We start from the raw sequence: 12,693 nt of genomic DNA, 5'->3' as shown, positions 1-12,693 counted from the left end.
TTGCACATAATCGAAAGGGTCAGTTGAGAAGTTACTTAACGATACAAACGCTATTCGGTTGTCACTTAAAAATAAAATACGTCAAGGCTCTTTCTTTTTCAATAATTACGAAAATACAGCGGCACACCGGGTTCATTATCGCGGCGCACCAGTGTGCCGCGGCACACCGTTGAAGCCCTGATCTAAAAGACGTAATTTTAGGACATCTATGCTTATATTTGGAGAAGGAATGGAATAGGTTCGAGGGAGCAACTCTGGCAATTTTGAAAAATATTGTAGCTTTAAAAACGAATTTTTAGACCATTTTTGGTGAGAAGAACAAGAGAGGTTCGCGGGAACTTTCGCCGGAATGTTTCGAAATTGATGTCTTAAGGAATAACTGCTGGCAATTTTTTGAAACTGTAGCTTCAAAAACATACTTTTATCAATCTTTGATGATGTTAGGAACAGGAAAAGTTTGATGGCCTTCCTCTGGAAATTTTTCAAAATTGAAATCCTAAAAAACGCGATTGTGTTGATCATCTTCGTAACAAAAGAAAAGGTATGGAGTTTAGGGAAACACCAGATTATTTTTCGAAATTTTAGTTTAAAGACGCAATTTTAGACGTTCTGTGGTGATGTTCGGTGGAGGTGAGATTAGGCACTTCCAAATACAATAAAACCCCACCTAACAGACACCCCTCAAAGGCGGACAATTTTTAATTCCTCAGTTCCAATGCAAATAACATTATTAAACCCCTGTCCTGCGGACACCTCTCTATTGCGGGAAAAAAATTGTCCCGTTAGTGTCCGAATCAGAGGGATTTTACTGCATTTCAAAAACCACTAACTTAGATTATCTTTGGTGATGTTAGTAGGAGGACAGATGTAGGGTCCACATTAAGTAAAATGTTCGAAAATGAAGTCTTAAAACCCCATATATCAAATTGGAAATAAATGAAGTGTCAGGTCTATTTGCTGCTACCTGACGGTGCTGTCGCCTGCAGAAAATGTCCCCTCAAGACTAACATTAGCAATAATTTTTTTACTAATGTAATAAAACTAAAAAAAAACATGAAAATTGATAACTGACTTAAGATAATGTATGAATTTTTTACATAAACTCGCATTCAAAAGGGAAGGAGGCCTTAAAACTCCCCTCCCCCTTGCGTGTACCACTGATACAAAGAATTAATTTCATCCTTCACACAAATGTCATTTGTTACAAAGACAGTTAATCATAGACAGAAAAAAACAATATTTCTTGTGAAATTTTTGTCTTTATAAATAGTTTGTGTTTTGAATTAAGGGAAGCAGTTTTTATTTCCAGTTTCATTTATATATATATATATATATTTGAGTAGTTGCTTTAGGTTAGTTAAATGGTATGTTGAAGACACTGGCCATGATAGGAGTCAAGTTCATGGCTGAAGAGTTATGGACTTAATATCGGCTGACCAAAGACTCTTTGCGTATTCTAATTTGACTATCACACACGAGGGCGGACACAGGGTTTCTTTTTAGGGGGAGGGGGATCACACTCAAAAATTTAGTCTTATAAACCACAATTTCCTTGTTAAATTGTATTATAACTTGCTCTAGATCAGTATTTGCAAGAGCCAACACAATAAATAAATATTACAAAAATCTAATAAAAATTAAATGTTTCATGAACATGATAAATTTAGATAGAGTACATGGGTGATAGTGGAAACAAGAAAAAATTCCTGAAGACTGTGAAATTTTCTGAAACAATGCGGAAGCTAACTGTTTTGTACTTTTAGTGGGACATTCTTGAGTCCTGGTTTTAAGGAATGAAAAGAAAAAGAGCAAAAATATGTAAAATAAAATTAACAAGACAAATGGAGTCAATTAGCAATTTTCAATAGATGCTAGGGGGCTCTGCCCATGCTCGCCAACCCTCGCAATGCCAATGCCGCCTGCAGCAGGTGACAATTGATGATTTCAATGTCTTTTACCCCTGAAGGTCCGGCCCCTTATCTCCTCCTTATCCATCTTATCTCTTTGAGGTTTAAAGGGGTGAGATAGGGCAGAATGGCCTGCATCCATCAAAACCAGTTCTGACCTGGTAGACTTAGCCAGTCTGGAGTAGATAGGGTTACACACAGATACACAAATAGGGTTACACACAGACACAATCACAGAAATTAATATTACAGATGTCTGAGTGACTGAAAAAGAGCAGGAAGCAACAGGTATAGTTTTGTTCACCAATGTTGTTCAAGGAACTAAGCAAAGAAAATTTTAATCTCTGTTACTGTTTTCGGAGGAAAGCAATAAGGTAAAAAACAATATGTTTGTGGTAATTTCTTAATCTATATATATTCTTGTAAAGAAAACCTATAAGCATAGTAAATAAACGCAAACTTTCTCTCAACAGTTTCAAAAAATGATCATTCTATAAATTTTTTTTAAAAGAAAAAATTGGAATAAAACTTCAAAGTCCCAAGGTATACTTATATTCTGCTGGTCCAATGGATGTTTTTGTTGTCTCCGGCCAGAGGACCACTGTTAAAGTCGAGCCCAGCAGGAGTATTTAGTGAAGTATGTTAAGGACTACACGAACCTCATTCATTTATATGAATAATCGATAGTTATGCATTATTGCATTTACCAACATCTGGTGTTATGGCAACATTTCAACCAGGGGTGGATCCAGAAATTTTTGAAAGGGGGTCAAGTTTTGATGGCCAGCGGTATACTGCCTACGTGAAAAAGCATCAGTTAAGCAGGAAAGCCAATCTAACCAAGAGTGATGGCGCACTTTTTCATATGCTACATACCTTTTCGAATTATCTCCCCCTCCCCCCATTTTTCAATGCCGCAGCCTGCGCTATAGATCATATTCCTTTAAATTTTCATCAAAAGTCATATTTCTTCAGGTTGACAGGTTGAGGTTACCGTAGGTTTTGAATGTACGAGATTAAAGTTATAAAATAGTTGGAAGAAGCACACACACACACACGACATGTGGTTTATAAGGTGGAAGAGTGCTCAGAAAAATTGCTAAAAGCTCAGTGGAGATGATTTTTCTCTAGAAAATGAACAAAAAACTCAAAATAGCATTCGTCCAGAAAACAAACACAGTCAATTCTTTGAACTATGATGCAATGAGAAGAAATACCTACAGAACAAAGTAAAAAACTTTGACCCTCCCCTGAATTCGCCCTTGATTTCAACCAAACATATTAAATCAAACAGGATGCAACCTGTTGTCTCCATGGAATGTCAAATTTATGTATTTTTGCAACCAAGTTGGAGCCATTAAGAATCATGGCAGAAATTTTAATAATGCATAGGCGCTGGAGGGCCATTCCACGGAAAAATGTCATTTTGTCCCACACAAAACACTTCATGAAATTCATTATTAATAATTTAAAAGGACAATGGACAAAGTTTTGTTGTTTAAGAAATTACAAATGTATGTGTGACTTCTTAGCAAAAAAAAATTGTCATCACTATTTAAAATTATTTCTTTTTTTCTGAAACATAGGAATTGTCAAGTGAGAGACAAAATGACCATTTTCAGTCAAATGGACATAGATAATATTTTTTTCTCAACAGTTTAAACTATTTTATTTCTCAACTAATGAGATATGTTTTCTTTGTGTTGGACCTTAGCTTTCAAAACCTATAGTTTATTTCTTCATTGTTACTTTAAAAGAGGAAAAATATTAAATAATTCATATAGCAAACTATAAGAGGTTGACCTTGGATGTCAACACCAACAAAACTGGCAGTGTCTGGATGTCATAGTCAGGCTGTTGGTATATTGCATATAGATTTATTTCCTGATATTTTTGCAGTTTGTGCTTTTTTTCCATAAAACTGGGAGACACCCCGACCCCTCTAACCCTTAGCTACCTCCCCGGGCCCAATATTTCTATATTGAATATATTTTGGTATAACGTGTCATTCAAAGAAGTTATGAGCATAAGAATACTATGCCACTTACCACAACTTAGTTCATCAGAACCATCACCACAGTCATTTTCATCATCACATTGCCAAGTGATAGGTATGCATTTATTATTCCGACAACTAAAATGATGAGATGAGCATTGAGCTAAAATCAAAAGAAAAAAGAAAAGTCAATAATAGTTTTCATTAAAAGAGCACAGTAAAGTGGAAATCTGAAAACATATTGTCATCATACAAGACATTTTACAAGATTTTTCAGGTGTGCCCCCCCCCCCCAAGAGCAATAGCGTCCCCTCAAATGTTGCAGTCTACCCTAGAATTAATCCTCCCCCCCCCAAAAAAAATGAGATTAAAATCCCAATCAAGTTACTCCTCCCTTACAAATTTTAACGGCGCAGCATGCGCCATGAACCCTCCCTAGTGGGCACCCCTGCTTTTTTAAAAACTGAAGACTGTTCTACTAAAATCTGCTTTCTTTAGCCATTGAAGCAGGTCCTTCATTGAGGGGGTGGAGTCATTTGCCCTCACCCCCCTTTCTTTGAAAAATGCTTTTACCTTAGAAAAGGAATTAAAATGGAGGGAACAAGTCCAATTATTGGCTTAGCAGAAGCTGAACCAAATACCCCAAGTCACGTAACTCAACAACGACGAATGGTTTGCACGTTTTGAATGAAACAAGCGAGAGAAACCCGATTTCTTCCAATGCTTTGCTTTAAAATTTATCACGTGACTCAGGGTCTTGGTTTTATGAATGAGCAGAGGCATGCACAGAAATTTTGGGGCCCGTAACAAATGACTTTTCCGGACACCTCTCTGTATTGTTTACTCCTATATTTCATGCCTACTTGTAAAAATATTGGGCCCTCTTCAGGCTCGGGCCAACAGATGTCCTCCCCCCCCCCTGCACGCCCCTGTGATTGAGTCTTCACTCACTCCATTTTATCTCTTCTCAATAGTTTTTACACATTAATGAGCATGGTTTTTGTTGTCTTGCAAAAACATTTGCCTTGAATGTACACTAGGGTGGAGTGATAAAAACGAAATTGAGAAATATGTAAAGCCTATATACGAAAAAGTTGCCTCTTACCAAGCCTATTTATCATACAAAATTTCAGCTAAATCAAGTAATATCTTTAGCTGCCCATTTGACTTTGAATTTTAAGTAATTAGCCTGATTTTTCCCCAAACTGGTGAAAATGGAATGATAAATTATAATTACCTCTCATTTGGAACTTTGTGTGCTTGAAATGAAACCCTTGATAAATAAATACTTAACCCGTAACAGGGGAGGTGAAAAAGTAGGACGTAACAGGGGACGTGAGATCTCAGAGACCGCTCTACTTTCAATTTTTTTTTAAATCGTGTAATTAAGATATATTCCTGTATGTTCTCTTAAATATTCCTTGCACTTTTTTTTTATCACAGGGGAAAATATTTTTGAATTTTGAACAGAAATATACCTTTTCCGAGGAAATTTAACAAATGCCTAAAGATTTTGAGAGAAATCATATGCTGCAGTAAATAATTTATTATTCGTAATAAAAAATAAATTATTATCAATTAATGATTTTATTTTAGTTGTTTAATATATATAGGACATTTTAATACCAAAAAATTGATTACATCACATTACAGGAAAATTTTGACAGTCCTTTAACTATTAGCATTTCACGTCCAATTTCCAGAAATAATTCAGCCTTTATTGTTCTCAGAACTTCATAACTTCTGCAAACATTTCAAACAATTCTCAACCTCATCTAGAATTTTTTGCAATTTTTCCGCATAAAGATAAATGAACCTCCTATATCCACGATTCCAACATTAAGAGCCATGTCTACTACTGCCGAAAGTTGTAACACTGAAGGGGAGGAGCGGTCTCACAGACCGCATCTAAAGAAAATGAAATTTGAACCAGATGCACTTGCCAAAACACCCTGATAAGCAAGGAATATGTTCAAGGTCACAAAACAGAAAGCTATTGGAGAAAAACCATTCAATCGGACTGAAAATAAAATAGGGGTGGTGGGATGAACTTTTGAGCGGTCTGTGAGACCGCACCTCCCCAGTTAAGGGTTAATATATAGTTAGTTGAATTACCTAGGCGAATGTGACCTTTACCTTTCAAACATGTGTTAAGCGCGCTAATCACACATGCTCTACCAGCGACTTATTGCGTTTACTGATAGCAACTGGGTTCTTTGTTCTAGTTGGTTATCTCTCTCTTTTAAAGTAGTTCATTTAGTTTGAATTATTTCAAACTTAAAATTATTACTTGAAATTAGAGACGCATCAGTACTTGGTAATTACCGGCTCGCATACTTCGCCAATTTGCCAAGTACTCGGTACTCGGCCAAATTCTGATCAGATACTCGGCCAATACCGAGTAGTTGCAAAAAATTGAATATTGTCCAAGACAGATACCAAAATTTATATTAAAAAAAAGCAAGCATTATATTCTGCAATAATTTACAATTAAAATTTATAAGTCAAATTTAAATTTTGAGAATAATGAAGTTTGTAATGCTTCAATGGTATAAATCTTTCTTTTAATGTCCCCAAAGTTTATTAAACTTGTTTATTAAAAATTATGCAAAAAAAGGCAAGTATAGAAAATATGGAATTTTTATATTAAAAATGGATATTTGATACAAACAAAAATTAGTTATAAAAAATATAAAAATACCTTTGCTTAAAAAATTAAAGGAAATAAAACAATGTTAAAAGCACAGTGTAGGAACACTGCAGATACGTGTTTTGGAAGTTACAAGGAATTCCTTTTTCTATGCACAAAATGGGAGCTCGTGGATTTAAAGGCATCCGACAAAAGTTGGATTTTTTTGTTGAATGTCTTTACCTTCTCTAGCTCACATGTTATGCACTGAAAAAGACATTCCTTGTAAGGGGGGGGGGGCGGAAACATGTGTCTGCAGTGTTCTTGCACATTTGTTTTATCTGCTTAAAAAAATATTTATGTTTGGCAGACTAGAACTATAATTGATTGATATACAGTGAAACCCCTCCTAACGGACACCCCTCTTATGCGGACAATTTTTAATTCCCCAGTTCCAATGCAAATAACATTATTAAACCCCTGTCCTGCAGACACCTCTCTATTGCGGACAAAAAAAATTGTCCTGTTAGTGTCCGCATTAGAGGGATTTTACTGTAATTTGTTTTAATTCCAACTTGATTAATCATACCTTTTATTTATTTATTTTTAATTTTAAAAATCATTTTTTGGTAAAATTTTTGACAAACAAAATTGTTTATATAATGCGTAATTAAATTTCACCAGGAATTTAGTTTTAAAAACTATTATATGGACAAGGAGGTCTATACTACTATTCCAATAAGTTCAAAATTCATCACATGTGTGTCGGTGGTTCTTGTTAAAACATAATTGGTACTTGGTAACTCGGCCGAGTACTCGGTACTCGGCCAAAGTGCTACTCGATGCCTCTACTTGAAATATAAATTAAACAACCTAAAAGGAAAAAAGTAAAAACGCAATTATAAGTCAAAGGTTTTTCTGTAGCATTGTAAATGAGATCAGCGTCAATTTTTATGTGCAACAGAATTCCAGTCACCTTAAAGTCAAATAGTTATCTGCATTGAAATTTATTGTGGGAATTTGGAATTCTTAAACATAGTTATCGAGTTTAGCCATTTTTTCCCTTTTAAAGCAGTTAAAGGCCCACGTTTTATATTGTTGATCAGCATTGACAATGGAATGTTTTCTTGGCATGACTACGTTATTTTATTATACTGTAAAAGTATTCACTTCCAATCGACACGATAATTTAGATTTAATATTATAAAGTATATACTCTAACAACATATTCTGTTGAAACTTTCACTTTGTTTGATGAGCATTTTCTCGAAACCGAACAGTTCTATTTGTTGTCAGTTAATCTTCTACAATTCCTGTATTCTTTCTTAATAAGCAGAATGAAATATTTTCATTTGAAATTCCATTCCACATTTTGTAGATATACCATTGATCTGTAGTAAGTTCATCGGACGCAACCTCTGCCAAAGATATATCTACTTTTTAATAGTTTACGACAGCCATATCTTCAAAGGACTCTAGGTTTTTTTTCCCCAATTTCTAAACCATATCCTTTTGGTTCAGCCGTTATTTCTATTCAAATGTAGGAGTAAATGGTGTTATTGTGATTCATTGTATAAAATTCCTTATGACTCCAATTTTCCTTAAGATTCCACTTTCAAAACCTGTATTACAACTGTTTGCACTTAACCTATAGTGCGTTACTTAGAAATATCAATAATTTTCTGTCAAAAAGTTAATATGCTTTTCAACTAACTATATATTAAGTATATTTATTTATCAAGAATTTCATTTCAAACACACAAATTTTCAAATGAGAGGTAGTTATATTTTATCATTCTATTTTCGCCAGTTTGGTGAAAAATCAGGCTAATTACTTAAAATTCAAAGGCAGCTAAAGATATTATTTGATTTAGCTGAAATTTTGTATGATAAAGAGCTTTGGTAAGAGGCAACTTTTCCGCATATAGGCTTTACATATTTCTCAATTTCGTTTTTACTGCAGCCTAATGAACACTAGGGTGGGTCATCGTCCTATGGTAAAAAAGTTTCCGATTTCCATCACCCAGGGCAAGAAAAAGGTGCCAAATGACGTTTTAAGGTGATATATAAAATTTCATTCAATGAGGAGTTCATTTTTTGCTACTGGATTGAGTTTGAAAACCCTGTATTTAAGGAAAAAAGTCTACTTTTTATTTTAAAAAAAACTGAAAAAGAGAATTACAAATATGTATAACAATTTAAGGTTCTCCAAGTATTAATCATTCATTTACAAAAATGTTTATGATAATCATTAATTTACAAAATTAAAAACATTCATCTTAAAATAGCTTAAAAATCCTTAATATCTAGTTTTTTCAAAAGTTTCCGGGACTCCAGTTGGTTCTTTATTAAAGCTTCTCTTTTTGCACAATGTAGTCGAAACTTATATCAATTTTAACTGCCCTTCCACAGGGGTGCCCATTCCCATGGGTGATGGCACCCCCCCCCTTTTACATACTGGGAAGTACCCCCAGAGCAAGAGCAACCCCCCCCCCCCCAAAAAAAAGAAACAAGGTCAAAAATCTATAAAATCAACCTTAAAAATTTTAATGCCGCAGTTTGCGCCATGAATCCCCCTCTTGGTCACCCCTGCCTTTCAATAGCCTGTGTGTATGGCATGGCAGGCATAGTAAACAGTTCTTTTTTGCTTGAAACAAACAGTTGAATATCTTCTTCAGAGATTAATTTCAGTATTGGTGTATCAGTCACATTTTTCCAGTCATTGAGATCAATTTAAGATTCTGCATCAAACTTAACAATAAAAATGTGAAAAATTTGTCTTTTGGGAGTCTGTTTTGATGAATACTACAAGCTTCTAAAATCCAACAGGCTGCCAATTCACGGATGTGCTGTTCCAAGTCTGTCAGCATTGCAATAAATTAATTTTTAGGACATACAAAAACACTTTCTTTGGATTGCAGGATCTATTTTGCACTTCAACTCAGTGGATAAATATCTAGTTGCAGCCATTTTGAACAACTCCAAGCCAATCTGCACATAAAGGGTAACTTTTGATAGCAAACCAGATTGGAAAATAAACGTTGACAACTTATATTGTAAGCATTATTAAATTTTCAGGAGGAGATTCCACCGAAATACAAAAACGTAAAATTCAAATAGCACAAGTTAGCCATAGAACAAGAGACATTTTGCTAGGCTTTGGCTCTTGCCAAGGCAGATTTTCATGCTATTTTGCGCTTCCGATGAAGCATGTTTTTCTCAATAATTTCTGAAGTGGTGGGGTGAAAGTACTGCTGAAGCAATAGCTACTCCAGCCACATCGGATACTTGTTTCTATCACATGTCCGTGAAAGCAAATTAAAATCCACTGTATTGCTTGTAGTATTAAATTTATCCCTATAAGCGTTTGTAGTTTGAAGCTTGTAAAGGTCCCTTGAATTGACCCTCACTGTTCGTATCCGATAAAAGAGATGCGATGAAGTAATGATACTAAAACTGTCTTCACTTTCTTCTTGAGGCTGAAGCTGCAATTTCTCTCCCTCTCTCATGTTTTTTTTCCCCAGACAAATGTAGTCGTTAATATCTTTTGCATTTGAAAGATGAAGTGTCAAATAGCAATTTACTACTGGGTAAAATGATTCTGATTATTTTCTTAGTTATTTTCGGATAGGATTTCAAAAGATTTCTGCTGCAGTTCAAGAGGTAGATTTTTAGCATCTCTTACTCATTTACGTTGCACAGTAGGCAGGGAACGTTTGACCTAATTCACACATTTCAGTCAATTTTAACACCTAAAACGTCATGTGTGAATTTAAACTAGGTGCAAATTGAAAGTTTCATCACTTGTTTCTGTAAACGAAGTAACATTTATTGTTATTGCAATCTTACATGGAACGTGGTAAGGAAATCCAAACTTCAAACTCAGTCCAGAGGCAAAAAGACTATCAGAATGGAATAAAATTTCACACATGCATTTAGTAACTTTTTAATCCCCTGCCCCTTAACATTTTGGAAAAAAAAATTTTGACCCACCCTAATGTACACCGGGCAAAAAATCGAAATGATAAGCCTGCATAGAAGTATTTCGAAAATGAAATTTTAATCGGATGCTAGGGCGCCCATATGGGGGGAGGGGGGCATCAAGTGGTTCCCCCCCCCCCCTTAGAATTTAGAACTTCGTTGCTTTTAGTCTTTTTTTCATTGCAAAAATGTAAAAACATTTCTTCTCCAGCCATTAATGAATAAATTATTTAAAATGTCAAATTTTAATAACTCTAATCTGCACTGAAATCAGTTTCCATGGGGAAAATATCAGAGTCCTAACTTTATACCTTGCAAAAACTATCTCAATGATCCATGTTGGTGAATAATGCATTCAAATTGATGAATTATTTATATAGACTGTAGCCACAGGGATGCACCACTAGGGGAAATTGTGGCACAGACTGGGGCAGTGAAAATTTTAGGGGTATTTTTCTCTTTTGAGGAGGTGCACATTGCTAATGGAAGATGAGCACCCCTGCTTTTGCATTAACTTTTTTTTTTTTTTTGGCATAACTTTGATTGGGGGGGGGGGGTATATCAAAGTAGTTCCAAATCATTAAAGTTTGTTTCAAAGAACAATGCTATTTACACACAAAAATGACCGAAGAAAAATCAATGGTGGTACCGAGTTGTCATGTCAAACTACATGACAGGTATTTTATGATCCATTAATGCCTACACGAAGACACTATTGATGCATGATACTATGTCATAAAAAGAAAAACTTGTCATGTCTGATCAAAATCTCTTAAAAGCATTATAATGAAGAAAAAAAGAAAACATCAGTATTAATGATTGATGCATCTTCGAGCGTTAAATTTCAGTGTTGCGGAATATTTAACGATGGTTTTGAATTATGAAATGCATTTCGCGTAAAACTGATACATGCACAAAAGCAACAAATACCAGGATCATCTTGATGTAATGCAAATACAGATTTAAAACACTACTTATTCATTCAAAATGTGGAAAAAGTGCATTAGCACAAGCTCTAAACTTCATTATTAACTTGAAGATTGCATTTAATCAATGACTCAAACCTATCAATCTCAACCAATCAATCAAAACTATTACAGAAAATGAACAACAATAGCTGTAAATATTCGCTCAAATGACATCCAGATTAAATGCTGCCGGCAAGTCACATCAAGGGCGGTCACCATGTGTTCGGAGAAAAAGCATATATTAAGATGGAATATTGAGCAAAAGTACATGCCAACTTACCATAAACTGTCGTAAAAACTGGTAAAATGAAAATGAAGACAAGTATGAAGTGATAATAATCCCAATTGCGCGAAAGCCCCATGGTGAGGGTAATTCGAAAGCTACCTGATAACTCTGATGGTTCACCCAAAGAGTGCTAGTAGTAGTAAAAGATGCACTATTGCTCTTCAGCTACCCACGGCAGTATTGGTTTCCATGACGTAGACAAGCGGCAAATGCTGCCACATTTTCCTACAGCATTCGAAATTCCGCGTTCACTCCCCTCGACATGACATAAATAAGTTTTTGCAATGGAACGAATTTCATTTTCAAGTCATACGCATATCAAATTAGAAAAACTACAAAATGTGTTACTTTTAGCGCTCTATTCCGCAACAATGTCAACAGTACTTTTGTTATTTTGAGTTTTTGAATTCAAATAACGGTGGGAAGAATAGCGAGAGATGGAATAACCTCCTGAGCATCACGCCACCGGTAGCTCTATGTGATTGGCTCGGCGGGTCTCTTTTTGAAGGAAAATTGAAGGTGTGGACTTAGGTGAGAGTAGCCAGCGTGTCATTCAGACATGAGACTCGTTCGTAGACTGGAGGGGATAAAAGTGGGGGTTTGTATTTGGAGCGCAGACAAGTGGCGAAAGGTATCGTTCACAGGGCAAGTTTATGGGTCAGGAACCCCGTTACAAAAGAATTTTCTAGAGTTAAAATTTTATGGCTCTCTGTTGGGAGAGAAATTAATTCTTTTTCTTCATAAGGAAACTGAACTAGACCTTTTTTTTTCTAATTACGTTCAAAATTGTTTTCGCAAATCGATATCTGATGCCTTTTAATATTTACCCCTTTTGCCCCCATTAAAAAAATAATACAAACCAATCTTTTATGCATTACAAGCAGGTTTTGCGAAAAGGAATTTTGGAGAAATATGTTTCGTAAAAC

General features: G+C 35.1%; 1 protein-coding gene across 1 annotated transcript in view; it reads right to left on the bottom strand.

Annotated features, from left to right (window-relative positions):
* Positions 1-11,924, bottom strand: part of LOC129233585 (very low-density lipoprotein receptor-like) — an 87,289-nt gene extending 75,365 nt beyond the window's left edge. The window contains exons 1-2 of the mRNA XM_054867595.1: positions 11,762-11,924; positions 3,956-4,066 (exon numbers count right to left, since the gene is read on the bottom strand). Coding sequence (XP_054723570.1) covers positions 3,956-4,066; positions 11,762-11,843 — 193 coding nt within the window. The 5' untranslated portion in view covers positions 11,844-11,924. The remainder of the gene's footprint in view (positions 1-3,955; positions 4,067-11,761) is intronic.
* Positions 11,925-12,693: the final 769 nt, after the last annotated feature.

This window comes from Uloborus diversus, unplaced genomic scaffold, assembly GCF_026930045.1.
Source record: "Uloborus diversus isolate 005 unplaced genomic scaffold, Udiv.v.3.1 scaffold_55, whole genome shotgun sequence".
NCBI classification, from domain to species: Eukaryota; Metazoa; Arthropoda; class Arachnida; order Araneae; family Uloboridae; genus Uloborus; species Uloborus diversus.
Note: the sequence above shows the minus strand (reverse complement) of the source record. Positions and strands in the feature narration are given on the sequence as shown.